General features: G+C 31.7%; 2 protein-coding genes across 7 annotated transcripts in view; both read left to right on the top strand.

Annotated features, from left to right (window-relative positions):
- The window catches only part of LOC144420773 (antiviral innate immune response receptor RIG-I-like), an 80167-nt gene that overhangs the window by 54923 nt on the left and 2411 nt on the right, over positions 1-22833 (top strand). For 4 of the 5 annotated variants that reach the window (XM_078110392.1, XM_078110395.1, XM_078110391.1 and 1 more), the window contains exons 24-27: positions 20136-20290; positions 21216-21371; positions 21519-21646; positions 22183-22396. In XM_078110392.1, the coding sequence (XP_077966518.1) occupies positions 20136-20290; positions 21216-21371; positions 21519-21646; positions 22183-22396 (653 nt within the window). Of the gene's footprint in view, positions 1-58; positions 3886-20135; positions 20291-21215; positions 21372-21518; positions 21647-22182; positions 22397-22833 lie in introns of those variants that run through there. The other variant, XM_078110394.1, reaches the window with a different exon arrangement.
- Positions 3869-16726, top strand: LOC144420774 (serine/threonine-protein kinase/endoribonuclease ire-1-like). 2 transcript variants are annotated; one of them, XM_078110400.1, is made up of 18 exons: positions 3869-3999; positions 4303-4401; positions 4506-4620; positions 4966-5025; positions 6332-6440; positions 6578-6789; positions 7043-7181; positions 7959-8083; positions 8518-8718; positions 9083-9258; positions 10503-10555; positions 10816-10871; positions 11304-11325; positions 12121-12222; positions 12520-12646; positions 12876-13013; positions 13356-13504; positions 16587-16726. In XM_078110400.1, exons 2-17 carry the CDS (start codon positions 4316-4318, stop codon positions 13384-13386), a joined length of 1752 nt encoding a protein of 583 aa, XP_077966526.1. In that variant the 5' UTR covers positions 3869-3999; positions 4303-4315; the 3' UTR covers positions 13387-13504; positions 16587-16726. The 2 variants fall into 2 exon arrangements, with proteins under 2 accessions (XP_077966526.1, XP_077966525.1); XM_078110399.1 differs by having other exon boundaries at positions 3883-4003.

The raw sequence follows: 22833 nt of genomic DNA, 5'->3' as shown, positions 1-22833 counted from the left end.
ATTCTGAATGTCAATTGAATCAGCAAATATTTTTAATGATATTTTTTGATATTTCTAGAATGTTAAATTGCCAAATGGGAAGAAAGAATTAGAAGGTAGCAATTATTCTCCATCTGATGCCGCAGAAATTACTTATGGAGAAATGGCATGAAACATAAATAAAAGCTTTGTTTATGAGTGGTATTTTATTTCATGTTGCTTTATTACACCAATGATATGCTGTAAACTAACTAATCTGCACAAAGACTGTGAGAAATAATTTTTACAATTTTCCAAATGCAGAAATATATCATATCATAATTATGTAATTCTGAGTGATAAAAAACTTTCGATTTGACACATCGTATATCCTTGCATATAAGCCGACCCCTAAGAACGGCCCTAAAATGATGAATTTATAAAGGTTCGCAAATAAGCAGACAGACCCTAACAAATTGTAACAATTATTAACAGCACACATACTTTTTGACATGACTAATTTTTCGTATAAATTCTAATTGTTTATCGTCAGCACCGGTGTCATTTAGTTCATCAACATCGTTAAGCTAAACGCCACAATTAAACCTCTGCACGCGTATTAAGTGTTGTGCTACCATTGGAATTAATTTTTGATTTGCTCGCGAAACTATACGTTACTTCAAAAAAGGAAAGTGTTATAACGCGATCATCGTCATAATCAAATGAGTAAACCTGATTCCCATCCGCCAATTACGGAGTATTAAGACCGAAAATTGTGTTTTATTTTTCAAGTCAGCATTTTGTTTTTGCTCATAAAGTAATACCGCCAACTCCAACTGAATGATATTGTCATCAACGTCGCCGGGATATTGACCATGTGTCAATTGCAAAAAAATCCATCCCATTATACTCTGTCACTATCAAAACTGAGAATTAAACGTGGCTGACGGCGCTAAGATGTGTGCGCGTTTTTCCATATTCTTATAACACTAAAAACAATATTCGAAGTTCGTGATATTCGAATTGGACATCTCTGAATTAAGTCGAATTTTTAGTGCAATCAGAGTTCCCTTTGTTTAGCAACTTTTTTTTCAAGTTTTCAACTCAGCTTATATGCGAGGATATACGATAATTAAATTTTGTAATATGGTAATGCTGTATTTTATATATTTCAAAGTACCTTGTCTTATATACCCTATCTTGATCACCCAGTTTGAATAATTAGATCTCTGACTTATTTTTGTTTTCATTCTTGAGCAATTTTTTGTGAACCATGTTTGTGTGCTTCAAGTGACCATTATTATATAGATATATTTGCTTTTTTTGCTTTATTGTTATGCATGATACTTCCAGCTGAATGACATATTGAAAGTTTGTATTACTATTATTATCAATGAAACTTCAATTCCCAACTTGTATATTTTAAAATCCACTTTCTTCAATGAATCATCTTATATTGATGCATAAATATGCAAAAGGATTTATTGATTGCTATAAGCAACGATTGTCAACTTGTATATATATATATATATATATATATAATTGTTGCATTCCTAGACCAGCTGTGATTAAACTTGGGAAAATGAATTGATCATCTATTTGGGTATGTTGCTTTTTCAAGTTACAAGTACTGATTTGTATATTTGTCTGCATCATTTTTAATATAACCAATGGGTAAGGTTAATTGATTAACCAGCATTTCAGCGATTGAAATGTGAGCCAGACAATTCTATCCTAATTTTTCAACCTTGTTATGCAAATATACTTTTTCCACTAATTTCCCAATTTACACAGACATTTTCCCATCAATTTTTAGCCAAATTTTAGGTTTCCGGATCTAAAATATAGAATGAATAGATTCCGATTGAAGATGAATTCAGACAAATATAGTTGAAAATCTTTTAAGAATGATTACAATACAAATGGAAAAATCTTTACTCAATTTAATCTATTCTGGGATGCTTGTTACTCAATTTTTGTCACTGTTCTGATATGTTCTTTTTTCACATTTCAAAAAGTTTTTCAAAATCAAGAAAATGAATCTCCAAAATTTAATTGAAGCCCAAGATTCAACAGCAAATGGATTAAAGCTGAATTAGGTTTTGAGACTGAAAGTGTTGAGACCTTGCATTCTCTACATTCTTCAAATATTTTTTTGATAATCAGTTTCAAGAAATATTACGCATTCATATTTTACATAATATTGTGAAGTCATTTATTAATTTTGTTTTTAAGTTTTTCATTTGCATTTTTTTGACCTGAATGAACAAAATTGTAATCAGTTTTATTTGTCCCGGATTGAATTTCAGCTCAAATTTCCATGCAGCTTTCATGTATACTTAGGTGACCGTACATTTGAACCCATGTACATTTGAACCCATGCGTATATCCACGGGTTCAATCTATATGCGGGTGCTAAAACCCATGGGTTAGGGTTAGTATGGGTTCAAATGTACGTGTGTTCAAATGTAATGGAACCGTATACTTATGCAATTGATTATGCTATTTTATTTTATACATGTTCATCTACTGTATCAAGACATTGAAATGAATAAAAGTACAAACGTTTACCTATGTTTTGGTATGAGAAAATGAAATAACTGCCTATATGCAATTGAATACATTTACAATGTAATTATACTTAATAACAACTGGTATGTATTATGCATCTTTCATATTTGTCAAATCAACATCAAATATGTTCAGATATTTACTAACATATGGAAAAGTTTAATCAAAATAGTTGTACTGAAGTATATTTTATCTTTTGCATGTGCTACTTGTATTTAATCTGCTATATGCACTTCATACTGTTACTTCATATTAGATTTACCGTAAAAAAAATTTAAATATTGTTTATATCAGGGCCTATCAAATTTTTTGACGTGCAACTCTTTACAAAATATATACATTGAACCTGTGAAGTTTTTCAGCCACTGTTATAATTTCTCTGCACTATTTTGATCCACACACTTTTTTATTCCATTATTTTTTCAAGCATACGTTGATTATGTTATGCATTACAATATTGCATTATGCTATGCAGCAGAATTTTTCTAACTCAAATATGATGTTAATTTTTAATTTTATATGTTTAATTGTTATTTTTATGATTTAGAAATATTGTACAGTTCATTATCAAGCACTGTTACCGTAAACTTTTTATATTTTATATCTTTATTGATAAAATAAGTTGTAATGATCTTTTGAAGCCATATATTCTAGTTTATATTGTAGTAGAAGATTTCTCTTTGAGCTTGAGATAGTCAAGTATTTATTAAAACTCCATATTTGAAGTCTGTAGTTCAAATATTGTATCACTATGTCTTCATTTATCTTGAACTTTTTTATGGAGAGTCAATAAGAATGTTTTGATATAAGTTTCTGAAATAACCTAATTTCATTGTTATGAATCGTCATATATTAATATCTGAGTTTATTAAATCGAAATTGTTTATGCAATAATTAATACAGGCTAGTCTTTAGAAAAACAGAAAATTTGTCAAACAGCTATTTATTTTTACAAAGATTAACTTTTACAAAGTTTTTTAAAGGCATATGTTATATTCCTTTCAAATTCTGAAAGCTGTTTCCTGTCTTCTTTCATGATACAGGTGTCAACTTAAAAGGTATCAACCTAAAAAAAAGGTCAACAACCTAGAACCTAAAAGAAATAAAAACGTATCAAAAAAGAAATGAGTAAGCACACATTTTATTTGTGATCTCATTCGACCTTCAAATTTTTTGCTTCGCTAGCGGCCACCTTTTATTCAGTAATGTATTTTATTTATGATTTTATTTTAATAGTACCAATTACAAATTTGGATACCACGACATTGTGATTATAAATTAAACCAGAAATATATGTAGTACATGACTTTTTTTCATTTTAGTGTTTACCCAATACCCAATTTTTTTTTTCTTAGATGTATTTTTTATTTTGTATCAGTAAAATCAGTAAAATATTAGCATGCTGGTGTGAAGAGTAGAAGAGCATGACTGAAATTGAGACAAAAGAAAACTGCTACGTTATCTAAAGTTGTAAGTAAGTAGCCTATGTCTGCTACCATCTGTTGTAGTGATGAATATTTCTAGTTTTTAATGAAAGAAAAACATGTGGAGGTTTTATTCAATAAGAATTATCAATGAACTTTACATGCAAATTTTACAATCTGAAATCTATCACTTTTATATTTTGAAGTTTTACTTGAATAAAACATTATAATTTCTCTTAAATTTCCATTTGGTTTCAATTTTGTGCTTTGTCGTTGTTGAGTTACACTTGTTATAAAGATTGACATACAATAAATAAACTTTCAACATCTTATTTTTTTTAACTTTCAGAAAATTCGAAAACATGTCAGGATTCACGAATTGGACGCCTTTAGGAAGAGGAATTGTCAAAATTGGAAAACTGATTGATAAAGATTCTATTGTATACAGGTCAGATTATGTTGTTCTCAAAGATCTTTTTTATGGCTTGGTTCTCCTGGAACTGCTTTGAATCTAGCAGTTTTACTGATATTTTCAATTTGTTTTAATTGCAGGGGGGTTTTCGATCGCAAAGAAGTTGCTGTAAAGAGTGTGCTAGACACAAATGAAAAAGAATGTGAAATTCTTCGCAACTTGAGTCATGAGAATATCGTAAAATATATGTATATGGTATGAATTAATGTTATACTGGATACCAACATTTTAATATTGTCAATTTGTGTGGTTTCACTTTTGTTTTTGAAGAGATTTGAAAACTTGTACTATCATATCAGCATTCTTTATATACCCATTGTAAATATAATCATAATTGCAGGATGTAAATAACCATAATCACCCTGTGGCTGTTAGTCACATCTGTTTCAAACTAAATACTGCAAATTTTTTGAGATTTGCTGCCAAAATTTTTGGCATGGATTGATGCGTATATTGTAAGGAGAAATATTGTGATTTATAGTTTTCTAGGCTTTTTATCAACATGTGATTTTGGGATTGATGGCATGACATTATTTTTAGGAGCAAGAAGGTCGAACATTGCATATTGTTTTGGAGTTGTGTTCATATTCACTCAAGCAAGTAAGTATTTTATTTTACTCAGAATTGAAAAATATGTTTGATTCAAAAATAATAATTTCCCTTTATCATCAAATACAGCACTGGGATGAGATTATTGATTATAGATTACTCTCAAATTTAGTGAAGCGATGTGATTATGATAGAGCAATGGTTCCCAACTGCCGGTCTGCAAAGCTTTTTCGCTGGTCGGCGTGAAATTTTCTTTTTGTTGATTTTCTGCCTTCTCAATCGCTTTATTGAAGCTGAAAAGGTGAAATTAATATGGTTCATTGTGCAATTTCTCTTCCATCCTCATATTGCTGTTTGATGAGTGCGGTATTAATGGCCCGGCATAACTATACTTTTCGCTTTCTTGGTTTCTATTCATCGCCAAAGCGCTCCGTCAAATCTCGCAAGATTCAGAAACCTGAAAATCAGCATGCATGCTTTTACCGTTCTGCATGCTTTTCTTGATTAATATGACCATCCAAATAAAAGGTTATGAATATTTCTTTGTTTAAAATAGAAATAAGTCTAGACCAGTATATATTCCAGAGCTTCGCCTTGGCATCCAGCAAGATATGATTTTGTTGGGACCTTGCAGGTGGTCACGAGATGCGCACCAAAAGCATTGAGCCGTTGAGATCTTTTTCTGTTGATTCACAGTAGGATTTTGAGCCTGGTGCCAAGTTAGCACCGACTTTATCATTGCAATATAAATTCATTTCATTCGGGGCGTCGATCAACTGCAGAAGGATAAATATGAGAAACCTGATGTAAACTCCTACTTTACAGTCCAGATTTAAAAAAGAATCACTGTCCTGATTCTCAAGCTTTCTTGATAACGAATACCCATCGTTAAGTAATCGAGCAATCAAACTGCTGTCCGAATTTTCAACCAGTTACTTGTGTGAAAAAACTTTTTCATCACTAGCTTTAATAAAAACGAAGCAAAGAAATAGACTCTATGAGCCGCTGCAGAGCTAAGCAAGCATTTTTGATACCTCGTTTGCAATCCTGTCCAGCACTACATTTTAATACACAAATATATGTTATTATTTTATGTTCCACCCATTTCAATTTTTGGCCGGCACATTATTTGATAGTTTTTCTTAATGTGAAATGTTTTCAAGTGTGCCTTTTTCCAGAAGCATAGAGAGTGAATTTTTCAATATCAATTTCTCAATGAAGTTTTTATGTACCCGGTAAATACACAAATTTAATATTACACATATGCTTTTAATCTAGATCTTTTTAACAGCAGTCTGGCCTGATTGTCATTATAAATATCTGTTAGATTTTATTTATCAATATCAAATAATTACAGTATGTTTTGCAAGAAGATCATTGTAATATCTCACTTACACCGATTGAGGTATTGAAGCAAATCACAGAAGGAGTCTATTACCTTCATACTGGGCAAACATTTTGTACAGGTATAAATACAGACATTTTCTCAATTCAATTTTCTGATTGATGACAAAAATGAATTTTTAAATGTAGAAACCGTCTTCAATGTAAAACAAAATTACTCGAGAGCTTCTACAACTTTTGTGCAACATTATATTTTTAGTTCATCGTGATCTGAAGCCATCGAATGTTCTTTTTCTATATGTGAAACGAGATGCCAAATGGGTGGTTAAAATATCAGATTTTGGCTTAAGCAAAGATTTATCCCCAGATAAATCTTCAACAACATCTTATGTGAAAGGCTCGCCTGGCTATATTGCTCCTGAATTATTGGCATTTTCAGATGGTACAAAAGGACATGGGGAAATTAGAAAGGTATTGATATTATGGTGTTACCATATTAAATGCAGTACCAAAGCAGTATGTTCACATTTGTCTTTTATGTGCTATCTTAAGCAATTTCTTTTATAGGAAACGTGACAATATTTTCCTATACTCTGTATTTGATTCCTGTTATTGCTTTGCTATGGTCGCGAAATTGACTGAGCTCATGTTTCCACAACAAAAATGTTGGAGAATATTATTATTCAGGACTTGATAATATTTACTACTTTAATTTATTTTATAGGAAACAGATATGTTTTCCCTTGGTGTTATATTTTACTTCACATTGAGTGGTGGGAAGCATCCATTCAGTAATGATCCTTATGCTGTTAATGCTAAAGTTCGGGATTATGAGCTATCTCTCTGTGAACTTGGAGGAGAATGTGAGTCATAAATGCTTCATGGAATTGTTATTTAATCGTTTGCCAAGTTTGTAGTTAGTAACAAGTAACCACACAGTTTGAACCTTATCTCAAAAACTAGGTTTTGCAAAATGAAGTCAGTTCCAATTAATGATGTGCAAAAAAGCATATATCATTATTTTTTTGCAACATAGACCAAATAAGTAATTTAAAATTGAATTTATTCCCAATGCAGAACTTAGAATAACTTAGTATTGGACTATAGACTTTACTAGGTTAGGTTCATAATTCTATTTGGGATTTATAGTTATGTGGTAATCAGGGTTCCATTGAGGTAGAGTCATAATAGTTTATGACTCTACCAGTAAGACAAAGTGACCTGACAAACAATAAAGATTAATATTGGAATGAGTACAAGCAACGTGGCATAATATAAAGCAAGAATATACCAATTCACTTACATTTAAATGATGCTTTGTCAAAACAGATAATCCCGATGTAAGAAACTTAAGAAATAGATTATTCATACCCAATGACTATAGCACCAGTAACAAGCTTTTGTGAACAATTCTAAACACAGACTGAAGTACTAGACAGTTAAACACAACAAGTAGTGATCAAGTAATCAGCCAATAATCGTGGTGCAGTGAACCACATGTAAACACGCCAAAAGTAAGTAGTACCAAGATAAATCAGTCAGATGTTCAAACCAATGTGGTAATCAGAGTTCCATTGAAGAAGAGTCAAATAGTTTATACCAATTTGCCATTATGATACTTTTTACCCTGTTATCAACAGATAAATTAGCAGAATCTCTTATTCTGTCACTGATTTCGAAAGACTGGAAGGAGAGAATCAAGATTCAAGATGTAAAATCTCATTTCATTTTTTGGGACTGGAGTAAGACGCTAAATTTTTTTCAGGTAGGTGTTTTTTTGGAACAGCATTTTCAATTGCATCAAGTTTTGTATTACAAATGTATAAATAAACAAACACTTTTGGATTTATTCTCAATGTTTTTATTTTGATATGTCATTGTTATCTTGAATGAAAATTTGATTGGAATGATATTGAAATAAACTGTTCAGCATTTTAGCATTATATCTATACATATAGTTTTATGACACAATGAAACAAAACTGAAATTTAATACCGTATTATTAAATTTAAATTTTGGTATCTGTAAATAACATGTCTAAATCAAATGATCATCTTCCATTCTTGATAAATAAAAGCTTTTTCTAGTGATGCAAAGTAAATTTGAGCAGGGAACCAACATACTCTATGGCATGCACTCTGTCTATATGTGCTTTGTTTGCATTAATCATTAAATATTGAATAAATATTGTTCATACAGACTGCATCTGACTTTCTTGAAGATCGCATCAAGCACCAGAAATTGATCAACGCCTTCAATAAAAAGTGCAATGATATTACTGGTGGTGATTGGTTTGAAAAGTTGTGTAGTGAACCTGACAAACCAAAGGTTTGTGAGACGTTACAAAGAAGAAAAAAAAAAACGTCACTTCAGGATCTTTTACGTCAAATTCGAAACTGGGTACATATTTTCATCTCTATTACTGGGAATTTAAAATTTTTATTCACTTGTGTTTGCTATAAAATGCTAAACATACCAGGTTATGTAACTCAGTAGCATAGAAAATATCAAATTGATCCTAGGCAGCGATGCTCTAGGCAAGATTATGAGATTCTACTTAGATAAATGGAAAATAAATTGAATGAAAGTACTATGAAAAATACTAAAATCCTTTTTAAATAAAATAAAAACATTCAGTCTTGAAATTCATAGCTTAACAAGCTTTCAAATTATACTTTATTCTTTTCCGTTATTTGCATACTTGTGCAATGTGCATATATACAGAAAAATCTTAAAAAACTTAAATTGTAATCAATTATAATAGGGTCATCATTATAATGACAAAGCTACTTCTGATGAACTTCGTAAAGAGCTAGGTGACTTCCCAGATGGTTTCATCCAATATTTCACATCAAGGTTTCCTAAGCTTTTGCCTCATACATATGCTGTTCTCAGCGAGAAAAAGGATGAACTTGTTCTGGAAGACTTTTATGGTATCAAGTATGTTAATTTAAATATTCAATAGATAATTTTATTATATTTATATTGTTGATATATGTGTTTATTGGGAACGAAGTGTACATATAGATAGGATAGGATTTACATATTTATCCCAGGGGAAAAGAAGGCTGATAAGGCGTCTGTCTGATTACCAGTCTATGTCGGGTATAGTATTAGTTAACCAGTTATTTTTCTTGCAAGCATGGACTTGATGGTAGAGAAAGCCGTAACTGACCAGCATTCATGTGAACCGCATAACCACAATCTCGCACATAACTATGCCTGCATGGGATTTGAACCTGCGAAACCTCGCAGAGTAATCAGAGGAGCGATGGCGGGCAGATTCCTAATGCTTACTCCGATGCGCAACACCATTCTTCTTGTGATGCTTGAGGCTTTTGTTATGAAATGATCACTTTCTCTGCCATGAAATGATCAATTAAATTCTCTGTACTTTATAAGATGGGAGACAGGCTATTGCTTAGTACCCTTGGTTGCCTCAGTTCGAATTTTACTTATTTATGTTTATGCATGTAAACACTGTTTGACATTTAATTTTCGTGTCCATTTGAGCAACGCACTCTTGTTTCCGAATTGAGTTGAGATTTTTTGAGTTGTTCACATCAGAACTATGGTTTAACAGCTATTTAGAAAGGGTTTTTAGAGTGTAGCATGGCATGAATCTTGCCAGTTCGAATAATCTATTCATTCAGTTACATGCTAGATTATGCAGGTGACCTTTCTTGAATACCTTTCTTGGTTGTTCTTGAATCTTAAAAACAGTTCTGAAAGCCGATATATAAATCATCTTTTTCAATCTATTTGGATAATTGTTCATTGCTATTATTTATGTTAAAATATTTATTCTTGATTTCCAACTTGATATTTGTTACTTATCGATCTTGATCGGTAAGTATGTTGATAGGTATTTGTCTGTTTGTCTGTCTGTCTGTCTGTTAGATGCACGTGGTATCTCACGAAAGCGAGGTTGAATCAGCTCCAAATTTTGCATGTGCATTCATCATATCTCGGACCAGAAGCCTATTGATTTTGGATGAATTATGTCGTATAATTAGCGAGTTATCAATTAATTAGTGATGGGACACACGGTGTCACTATGGAGTCATGAATCGAAACCGGAGTTTCGATCGATAAGTCTTCGGACTTGGACCGATATTCTCGTTTCTATATTATTTTTCCTATAGCTATGGTGTGATTTGCATCAAATTTTCTATGTATTATAGAGTCGAAGCTGCAGTTAAATATACGGAAGGAGCACAAGCGTCATGCAGTAGTGGTATGTATTCTTTTTTTAAATGATTGAGTGTTCGGTTCTTGGACTTTATACTGTTATATATCGTTGAGTTTTTAAATACTTTTGAAAGTTTTTTAAGTGTTGCTTGACTAATTGAATGTTACGGTATTAAAATCAAGCTAAAGTATCAGTATTTATTCTCAATTCACTCGTATTTTTTGAAATAAAAGAGTAAAACTACAATATACAGTGATTCAACCCATTGTTGCATTTTATTTTACATTGGAACTTTTTTACTCAAGTGCCAATGCCAAATGATGAGGATGATGATGATGATGACAATGAGCTTCTGGGCCTGGTGAGCTCTATCAATTAACTATAATTCATATTTTATATTCTGACACCTCCTAATTCAGATGTGATATCATGTCGATATCCAGATATTAATGCGAGAAATTAGCAACAAATTTTGTATTGTACTGTATACTTGTGTGCTACTTTTTCAATCTTCTGTGATTTGTTTATATTTTATTGAACTTGCTCCTTGCCTTACTCCACTAAAGCATTTTATTTCACAATTTATAATATTTTGTGAACCAATATAAAAAATTAGTCCTTGAATTTATTATATGAATAAGTTATGTATCGCTGTTGTAATAAGTAAGGAAGTTCACATATTTTAAAAATTTTGATGTTTTCATGTGTGCTTGAATGTGCCAAAAAATTATATTGCAGAACAAATTTTAATAACATGTGTTTGTAATGTGTCTTTGTGTTTTTTTATTATCAGGATGATGAATCAATTTCTCCTGGTATGGTTTTGTAATATTTAATAATTTTGGATTGGGTAATAAAAAAGTTTATGAGCGATTGTCTTTCTCATATATTTTTAATTTCAATATATGAACATGATATACTGCATCATCAATAAATTACATTTTGTTTTTGTTTACTACTGGTAATCCAACAACTGGCAGTGGGGCGGTAAGTCATCTAATCGCCTCTCCTACCCCCTGGATAAATCTAAAAATCCTATCCAATTTGAAAAAGATTTTTATTACTGGCTATTGCATAAGTTTTCTTATTTATAAATACCGGTACATACAAACACACATGTTAATCGATAACTGGCTGCAAGTCACTTTTTCATAGATGTTTATCCACTTCTCTCATCCCCTGGATAAATCTAAAAATCCTATCCAATTTGAAAAAGCTTTTTATTACTGGCTATTGCATAAGTTTTCTTATTTATAAATACCGGTACATACAAACACACATGTTAATCAATAACTGGCTGCAAGTCACTTTTTCATAGATGTTTATCCACTTCTCTCATCATGGAAGAAAGAAAATATTTTTCAATTTGAGTTTAAATTTTAAACCAATTAGTGTTAGCTTCGATAACTTCTTGTTGCATATGGAGCTCATCGATGCTCTGAATAAAGAAATAATAATGAGCACAATTGAATCCACTCATGTTCGAAACAGAAGATAGCTATGTCAATTAATGCAATACAATATATTATCAGTTAATTCAGTTTGGTATGTAAACCCTATACAAAAAATAACAAATTATTTAGTATGAATGTTACTTTTGATTTTTGCAGCAAATCAAGCCAGTGAAAGTAAACTCATTCTTCGTAACTATCAGAAAGAATTAGCAGAACAAGCACTAGCCGGACATAACTCTCTCATTATTGCTCCTACTGGTGAAAATTTTTATAGACTTCGTTTCTTCCATATAACAGAACCTTTTCAATTTTATCGTTTGTTCTCAATTTTATTTATGCATTGTTATATATTCAAATAATAATGCAGTACCAGTCAGTTATTTTCACACGTTACGAATCACGATGTAAATTTTGAGAGAAATCAATATTACCCATTTACACCCTTAACACCAAATTTGTGTATGCAATTTTTGATCTATGTACAATATTTTTCTAAACTTCGCATTTGGACAATTTCGGTTTACAGTTTTATACAAAACTAGATTGTTGCTTCAGGATCTGGAAAAACAGCCGTTGCAAATGAAATTATAAAACATCATTTGAAAGAAGAGAATTCCAAATCAGTAATGTTTTTTGTTTCAAAAACAACACTTGCCTTACAACAATGTGATTACTTTAAAAAGTAAGTAAATAAGGTTGTATACAATGTGCTTTTTTGTATGAGAAGCTTTGGAAACATCTGACTAAGAGCAAAAGAAGAATGATGCTGATTTTTCTAGGCATCCTGTTGTTCCTTAAAGAAGAGGCTGTGGTTCTTTATATGATTGGATTTTATTCGACGTTTTTATTATCTGAATAAATTTAATTAAATGATATTTCATGTTGATTTTCATATCTTTGATTAATTCAAGGTATTTGGAAGATCTGACTGAAAGGGAGATTGCGTATTTGATTGGAGAGAACACAACGAACTATCCTATTGGTGCCATAATGAAAAAAGCAAAATTGACAGTTCTCACGCCGCAAATTTTAATTGATGAATTAAGAAGGTAAATATTTTGATTGTAAAAAAGTATAAAGAGCAAAATAATATTTAATATTTTTACCACTTCAGTTAGTACTCTATACATGGACTTTCTAAAGATAATCTTTTGTGGTATGACTCCTCTGTGGTGCGGGCTAGTTCACCTAGTAGTAGGTGAGGTGAAGAAAGATGTACTAACTGAATTCCTAAATATACCATCAAATAGCAGTGAAACAAATAAACTAGCTCTGATATCCATATTATTTATTGTGTTTTTAGCTGGAATACAAGATATAAACATTAAGTATTCACATCATTTTGAAACATGTGATATAATTTTGTCAAATATTCGTCTTTGTAATTGCAGAAAAAAATCATTCATCTCATTCAATGAATGATATTTCTCTGATGATATTTGATGAATGTCACAATGCTACTGGTAGGCACCCATATAAGATTATTATGGAGATGTTGTATGATTTTCAGATGAAGAATGAGAATCCACCTACTATTCAGGTAGATCAGTTGTAGCCTGTTTCAAATTCAAACCAAGATATTTTACCTCCTTGTCAAAAATCAAGAATTACTGTCGAATATTATATGTTAGTCGCTGTTTGATTAAGATCAAAAATATTGAATTTTATTTCATATAGCTCAACAGTCTGAAGCAGTGATTATCAAACTAGGGTTTGAGAGCCGCATGCGGATCTCAACAACTTTTCCTGCGGCTCTTGTTAATGCTTTAAAAATTAATTACTTTCAAAGAAAATTTTTCATTGAAAATTAATCATTGACTTGAAATAAAAATGCAAAAATCTATTAGTTAGTCGAATGGATTCCCCCTTTGTCACCGCGATTGTTTCGGCAGCGATATCAGAAAGTTGGTATTCTATATTCCACCCTTTCTCCTTTTTTGCAAGTATAAAGGGTCGCCGAATATCGAAGTTTCATATTTCTAGTATGCCCTTTCGTTCACATCAGCGACAGCTGATGAAACACATTAAGGGATGATTTTAAAACCAAATCAGTTGTATTCTTTTTTATCCTCTGTCTTGGATTTGATCTTACTCATCATCGCTTGTGAATTAACTGTGCCTGTTTAAAATGAACGATAACCGAGATGAACATATTTATTAAAATCCATGCTATTTATATAACTAACAGTTAGTTTTCTAACAACCTAACCTAAAATCGCATTTTTCACAATGAAACGCCGAAAAGTCATTTTAAAATTTAATTTTGATCAACTTGTTCGGGTCATGCAAGAAATGGCTAATGACATGTCACCAAGGATGCGGAGTTCAAAATCTGGGAAATTTATTTAAAATACTTAATCTGGTTTGACGTTTCTAAATTTATGAAACGGTCGGTACCTTTTTTTTTTACAAAAAATAGAATTGAAATGATATGTTAGGTGCAAAGATAAGCATAGAACACCATAATGCAAAGGCAATGACTTTTCAAATTTGTCGTTTTTTTCTGATAGCGAGCACGGTTGGGAAATCTCGCACAATTCACGGTTTGAGTTGAAGACGCGCGAGTTCGGTTTCCAAACAGAGCGGCGCAGGTCACATGGTTCCGGATATTCGAATAGTAAAATGCCATTCGAATATTTTGTTATTCGGTTCGTTATTTGAATATTTTGCCCAGCCCTAGTTGTTACGTGTGTTGTTGTTACGATGACTTGGTGTTTTAAATACGCCCTTAAAGTTTGTTGCTATTTTTTCCTTGCGATGTTTGTGTGCAGCTCTTCATAACTTTGAGGTTTGAAATTTGGCTCTGGGATTAAAAAAGTTTGAGAACCACTGGTCTAAAGCATTAATCTTTGCTGTCAAACTCATTATCAGTATCAGCAATATGTTGAATAACAGTAATGACATGGCCTTTTCCAGCAAAATCTTTAAATCGATGGCTAAACAACATCTGTGAAAAAGCCTCCCTAACCCTGTGCGTACACACAAGTATTTCCAAATAAACTCATAAATTCAAGGCCTCGTTATATGTGAAATTTATAAGCATCCCAAACAAAATTTCTTGCCATTACTGGAGCTATGGCTTGTTTTTATGGAATTTTTGCCAAACTCTACTAATATAAAGTGACTTGAATATAAACTTCTTTAGTATCAACAAAAATACCACTTACAAGTATTTGGTTCATTCTACTGCTTATTTTGTACTCTCATCATGTTGGATTTCGAAAAACTGCGAGAAAATTGTGATTATCCTACTGGTTAATATCAATTTGTGGAAGTGGATTCCCTCAGATCTTTATTGTTGACGACCTCCTGTGGAATTGTACAAGGATCTGTAATTGCGCCACTGGGTTCTTGATTTTTATAAATGATCTGTTGAACTACCTTAATCTTTCAAGCAAATTGTTTGTAGAAACATGATTTCTTGACAGTCCAAAATTTTTGACTTCATTGCTAACAGGTTAATAAACAAAAGACATTTTGAATTGAATTTGACCTGATTATCCTACTAGTTAATCAATTTGTGGAAGTGGATTCCCACAGATCTTTAATGTAGACCACCTCATGTGGAATTGTACAAGGATCGGTAATTGGACACTGGGCTTCTTAATTTTTATAAATGAGAATAAAAAAATAAATAAATTTTAGATTGAAACTGTCATTCTTGAAATGTTGAAGTACATCAAAACCTTTTTCGTTTGGTCTTAATCAAACTTGGTATTATATGAGTTCCAAAATTTGATAGGAAAAAATTTCTCAGCATTTGATCAAAATCATTGATAACGGTGTTTAAAAGAGTGTAATTTGAAGCAGATTGACTGACATCATCACTGTATATATTTGTGTTCAAGTTCTCCGTCTTCAAGAGAGTGTTGAAATTTTGTTGGAATTGTTTTCAAATTCCTTTGGTGACTGGAAACTTATTCCTTAAGTTACTTGAAATCCTGAAAATATTCTCCCATTGTTAGTTAGAATTCTTGCTCTGATATATTGCTAAATCTTTGGAAGGGTGTAGTTGAAATGCAGTATTCTGACTTCAGTTTGTAGGATTGGGTACTGTATCTTTAAATGTCACTACTTTAGATCATCATGGCATACTATGTCTCTTCAACTAATATTCTGAAATGAAACAAACAGAATCGCCAAATTGATTTTTAACCTGACAAACATTAAAAGATAACCATCAAAATTAGTACTACAAGAAATCAGTAAAATGCCCAAACCATTGTGTCAGCTGTAAAGGTGCCTTAGCACTGTTATTAACAACAGTGATTAATTTTTAGTGTTTTGAGTTGCTTTTCTTTTGAACGAGAGATTTATGGGTATATACCAGGTCAATTGTTTTTCGAGTATATACAATTCAGCTTTCAATTTTTTCAATTTTCTTTAGACTTCACGAAGGGTGTGTTCTACCTTTTTAGTTTAGTTTTACATTCTGTTTTTATACTTCTAATCTTCAGTATGCTGAAAATATAACTACTGATTACTGATCGAGTTTATTCAAGCCTGATAATCAAAAACTATATAAATATCCTTTTTTCTTTTATTTTGCCATGTGAGCATATACTTAATTTGAAGACATCTTGATAGGTTAATTAGTTATCACTATGCTTTTTTCTTTCTAGATTGTTGGAATGACTGCATCTCCAGGTGTCGGGAAAGGAAAAACCAGAGAAAAAGTTCTTGATAATCTTATTGGTTTGCTTGCTAATCTCAATATTAATCAATGTCCATCTATTGTAGAAAAGAATACGGAAGAGCTCAAGCAACACCAAAATGAAATTGATGAAAGTAAATTATTCAATATTTAAGCTTGAATATGGTTGTTTTTATATATCTATCTAATTAACCAATATTTCAATAAATTGTTTGATTTTGTGTAGGTTTTATCAAAGTACCAATCGGAGCTGATATTTTCACAAGAAAAATATTGAAGGCAATACAGCTCATAGAAAACAAGATACGAGAGGAAGGGGTCATAGGATCGGAAAGTGAGTATTCGCTTCTATTCAATTTGGTAATATAAAAATGAATTGTAAGAAAATACATTGTCAATAACATGCAATACCAAGCCTGTTATAACTATATTTACATAACTGATTTTTTATGATAAGAATATTTCACCATTACAAGTATTTTGTGTATTCTCTTATGGTTTTAATCGTACTTAGAATTCTGGGAAATCATTTTGATTTATTACTTCAGAGGGTCAATTTGAAGAACCGCCTGAAGATAAAACTAAGCAGATGTATGAGAACTGGACTGTTCAATTAATTCATCACGTTCAATTGAAAATTTATGATACCACTGGGCAGTCAGGGAAAGCAAGAACTGTAGTCACCTATGCTGAACATCTCAAGGTATAATTTCTGCTTTTCTGACAAATATATTTGGATTGTAGAATTAATATAAATTATGAGTTAACGCTTTGGTGGCCGCCATTGTGCCTTGTTAATAAATTCATTTTTACATGGTTCTTTGCTATTTATTTTTTATACTAAATTGAAAAAATTTTAGCAACATTCACTCATCATATTAGTTCACCTAAATAAGTTTGCTCAAAAAAATATGACTCAAGTAAAAAACACAAAAATATTTTGAGGAATCAGACTCATGAACCACTCTCACAATGTGGTCTATAGTATGCGTTGATTCATATTTTATTCATTTTTTCAAATTTCAGATGTACTACAATCTTCTTTATTACAAAAAACTTATTCCACGTGCGATGAAAGTCACAGATGATTTCGCAAGTTTCGATCAAGATGGTGAACAAGGAAGATTTTTAAGAAAAATCAATAAAGGTTGGTTGCAATTGACGAAACTTTTCATAATATATGGAAATAGTGATATTATCTATGAAAACACGATTTCTATGTAAATTTTAAAGATCTTGAGACTAATATTATTAGTCATCACAAATAGTTATGTGGAAGAGGATTGCTGGCCTACGGCTTCCTCCATCATCAAGTTTATGCTTTCGAAAACAAATTTCAAAACCTGACATGAACTGATAACCGGACGAGAGGCTGTGGTTTGCAATATGATTGAGCGGTCTTATCGATTTTCCTCTCCCTTGAGATAAATATGTAAATCTTATCTAACTGACGGCGTTTTATTTTGTATTATATGTTTACTATTTTCAATCATCTTACTATTCACAATCATCAAGTATTTAAAAAGTATTTGACAAATTCTTTCGAAAGATGAATTTTCCTACAATTTCACTTGTGAAAATTAAGATGTTGTCAATATGCTGAAATATTTTAAATTTCAGAATTAGTAAAGGCAGAAAAAGATGCAAAAGTCCCTATGTTAGATAAACTGTTCCTGGTACTTGAAGATCAGTTTAAGAGAAAACCTGACTCTCATTGCATTATATTCGTTCCACGAAAAAAAATTGCATCCAGTCTTGTTGATTGTATCAAAAGTCATAATAAGCTTAGCAACCTTGAACCTGTGTTTCTAACTGGATCAAACAGACTAAGTTCAACAGGTATCGATTAAACTAAGTATTCTTGATTCAAACATTGACTTTGAGTGATATTTAAGAAGAAGACTTTTGTAATGTAAATTACCTATACCAGATTTTGGGCACTAATAATTTTCATTTGTGGGCTCGCTGCTCACTGTTTGGTTTTAAAAGTATCATTTAAGATTAATTATTACACACTCTTTTTTGTTTTTATTTTTACCTTCCAATTCTATACTAGCAACTTTGTGATGTTGCGATTTTTGATAAAATCAATTTTGAAGATTTTCACACTTGTAAGTTTTGATAATTTAAATTTTATCACACCGCAGTTTGTCAGTTTTCAATTGATTTTGAATTGCAGAGGGAATGACAAAAACAAAACAATCTTCTGCATTGAATACTTTCAAAAAACCTAACAACTGTAAAGTTTTAATTGCAACCTCTGTTGCTGAGGAAGGCTTGGATATTCGAGCTTGTAATCTTGTTATTATGTACAACTATGTGACTGGTGAAGTTGGAAGAATACAAAGAGCAGGTAGACTAGAATCATTTTTTTAATTTTTTTTTTGAATGAGCTACTTAACCCTTTCTGTGCGATGAGCACGTATACGTACCCACGACAAAACTCGCTAGATTGCGGCAGGTACGTTGATGTACTCCACTGTTTTATTTAGCAATCGGTTGCAAACTGTTGGTCTAGTTTTTCCGTGTTTTAGTTTATTGATAAGAAGTCTTCTTCGAGATTAACATAAGCGACGGTAAATCTCGCTTTCGTTTACCATAGGAATTTTATTTGCGGCGGAACGAGGGAGTGTTTTTGAAATTTATGCAAATTTTGGTGTTTTTTGGGTGGTAATAGAAGACATATTATCCCTTCCATCTATTAAAGTATTTTGAGTTAGATAACGATATTGCTACAGCAATTTTATGCTATTGTTTGCCAACCAAGAAGCGGTAACAGTAAAGGATTTAGCGAATATTTCTATTTTTATCACGGTTTGAAGTTTCAACACCCAAGAAAAAAAAATTCCCTTTTTTCTATCCGGTTTGTGACTCAGACCACCCCTTTTAAAAAAAAATTTTTTTTAATCGCCAATTGCAAGCTCTTTAAATAAGCTTTCCAACGAGCCGTCAGTGGGCAGCAGAGGATCATTACTTTTTCGTTAGTCGATCGATTAGTTGTGGGGGTACAAATGCATAAAGTCGGCGTAGCAAATACGATTATTTAATAAAAAATAAAAATCGCATGGAAAGGGTTAATAATGATTTTAAAATGATGTTGTGTTTATTAAAACATATCATGAATTATTACCAAAAAGTCAAGCGAATAAAACTAATGACATAGAAACTTTAAGATTAAATTATCCAACATTTTCTTTTTTCAATTGTTCTTGAATGAATTTAAATTCTTTCAATATGTCAATGGATTCGTGAGTGAAACCTGATTGATCAGCAATTATGAGAAATGCTCTACAACATAGGATTTGATATCTAGTTTAAATTTCGCTGAGACGAGCATGTTTAAACTCTGTAGGATAAATTAACAAGCTTTACTTTGTATTAACCAGATCAAACTGTTTCATGTTTTGTAATAAAAATAATTTAGTTGTCAAACTTTAAATAACTTCAAAAATTTATAATAAAGTAAACAAACATAATATTCTGAACCACACTTACCAATATATTATTTGTCTCCCAGGTCGTGGCAGAGCAGAAAATAGTCGTTCCGTTTTGATTGTCCCATATGGGAGTGAGCAGCTTGATCAAGAAGTAATGAATGCTGTTTGTGAAGAAGCTACTAATGTTGCAATTGAAGATTTAAAGGAACTCACAACCAATGATCGTACTCAAAAGGTATGCAACATATAAGATAAAAAGAATAAAATAAATAGCACCGGATAAATGTTTCGTTATATAGGAAGCAATGTATCCTGCTGGCCAACCATCACTCTGTGAAAGATACATGAGCAACCACTTGATTGTTATTTATTACTTTGTTTCAATGAATATTATTTTTCAGTTTGACATAGCCTGCACAGCATGTTGCAATACATTTTTTCAATGTTACTACAATGGACAATTTAGGTTAATAGGGGTTCAGAAACATGTGTACATGTCATGTCATAAATGCAGAAACTATCAACTGAAATTAGCCTGTCAACTTATGATTAGCATAATTTTTTATTTTTTATTCCAATGCTGCTCTTTTAATTTCTTTAATTTCAGTATGTCAATTTTGACAACATTAGAATATTCACAACTTGAGTTTTGGACTAATGCAACATTCTTTCTCAACCACATCTTTGAGGTATAATTCCATGTTGTGGTTTCTATATCACATATAAAGTACATTACATAACAGGTTATATAAAATTTCATTAAAAATATGTTTGTAAAATCGTTTTGGCAATGTGGTGCAACGTGCTAAGCGCTAGGAATATGCTTGCTATCGCACCTCTAATTAACATGCGTGGGCTCACAAGTCCAAATCTCATGAGGGTATAATTATGTGCAAGAGCATTGCTGGATTCCTTGCCACAGTAGGGTGGTTCACGTAACCGCTGGTTGGTTACGACTTTCTCCACCATCAAATCCATGCATCTGAAAACAAATATCTGTCTAACTAATCTCATAACTGACATAGACTGGACGAGAGGCCGTGGTCTGCCATATGATTGAGCCGTCTTTTCGTCCTTTCACTCCCCTGCGGTAATATGTAAATACTATCCTATCCTAAAATATGTTTGTTAGTGGTTGTTTATTTTCCAATACAATACAGATCAGAAGAATTCAAAGGCTTGAACACAGAGAGAGAATAAGCAATGTCACACCTGTAAAGAAACAACTTGAAGAAGCAGCAGAATGGAGAATACTCTGTTCTAAATGTCAAGCATTCTTAACAACTGCTGATCAGCTGCGCAGAATAAAAAATCAAGTAAATAAAGCGGTGGCTCTGAATAGCAAGTTTATGTAATACTGACAATTACGTAATACTAGCCCCAAGTCGCAAAATTAAAGTATAGATGTAAAAGTACATTTGTTTCTCCAATAGCCTATTACTACTACTGGTGTTTTATTTCAGCATGTATTTGTCATTGATCCAACTTTCAAAGAGCGTGTTTCTAGAAGACATTTCAGTAGTGAACCTCAAGAAATTGCCCCCGGAGTATTCAGTGTTGGACAATTTGTTTGTCGCGATCTGAAATGCAGGTAACATAAGCATAGTAACAATAACACGGTTTTTATCAAGAAATGATTTTTTCTGTATTGTATTACCATTTACACCTGACAGATGACTCCATGTTTTAAGAATCAATATGCCATCACAACTATGATGTGCAGGAATTTTTGACTTTCAATTCTATGATAGATGATTGTGTGCACGAGAATTGCTAGACTCATCACTGTCATTAGGAAATTTATATAACTACTAGTTATTAACAGCTTCTTACACCTACAATTTTCTAGCACAGTGGTTCCCAACTTTGTATTGCTTGCCATGCTGGAGGTGCCCATCATTATGGCCCCGGTTGGGAACCGCTGTTCTTGAAGCTGAAATGTTAGCATGATGGGCAAATTTAATTTCTACCGGGCTAGTTACTGCACAAGAGGTTGCTATTATGATTTTTCCTTTAGATCAAGTATGAAAACTTATATCTTACTCATGTTCCTAAAGTGCACACAACCTCAATTAAATGAATTTTGACTTCTATTCTACCAAAGGTTACATGAATTCTGTGTTGTAGATTATACGTGGGATTAGAGATGCTGCACAAAAACCAGAGTTTTCCAACTTTGACTGTGAAGCAACTCATATTTGAAGATAGATTAGGTGGCAGAAAAATAACAAAACAATGGACGAAATGTCCTTTTAAAATTGGAGAAATGGAAGAAACAGAAGAAGATGAAATTGAAGAAACTGTGGTTGAAGAACAAGTTGAGAAATTTTTCGAAGAACAGGTAAAACTGTGGGGTTTTGAATATTTAAAATTCCAAATCAGATATTTCAAATTAGATTATATTTTTATTTTTTTTTCATGTCTTTTCATAACTGTTCTGTGAGTTAACTATATTTTGATTGCTTTTATGAATGGTGGTCATTAATATTAGAAAGCCCATGTGAGTCAAGGTTGATGAAATTGGAAAATCTTTGTGGCAATGTTATTTTAATATTGCCTAAAATGTAATTGAGAATGAAGATTAAAGATAAATGATTTATTTCAATATTTTTTATCAGTTTATTTACTTTGGGCTTGGCTTTAATTTACATATTTTTGGCATTGTGAGTATTATAAATAACTAAAATAGAACAGAAAGTGTTGTACACACGTTCAAAATATTCAATACACGACATTACACGTATTCAAAATATTCAATTTTTGCTCGAATATGCAACT

Source organism: Styela clava, chromosome 3, assembly GCF_964204865.1.
Source record: "Styela clava chromosome 3, kaStyClav1.hap1.2, whole genome shotgun sequence".
Lineage (NCBI taxonomy): Eukaryota > Metazoa > Chordata > Ascidiacea > Stolidobranchia > Styelidae > Styela > Styela clava.
Note: the sequence above shows the minus strand (reverse complement) of the source record. Positions and strands in the feature narration are given on the sequence as shown.

Bases quoted from the DNA above. Each gene is read 5' to 3' on its own strand.
- LOC144420774 (XM_078110400.1), top strand. From the start codon at position 4,316: ATGTCAGGATTCACGAATTGGACGCCTTTAGGAAGAGGAATTGTCAAA. The intron at 7,182-7,958 runs GTGAGTCATAAA...TGTTATCAACAG, and splicing joins CTGTGAACTTGGAGGAGAAT to ATAAATTAGCAGAATCTCTT. The intron at 11,326-12,120 runs GTATGGTTTTGT...TGATTTTTGCAG, and splicing joins TGATGAATCAATTTCTCCTG to CAAATCAAGCCAGTGAAAGT.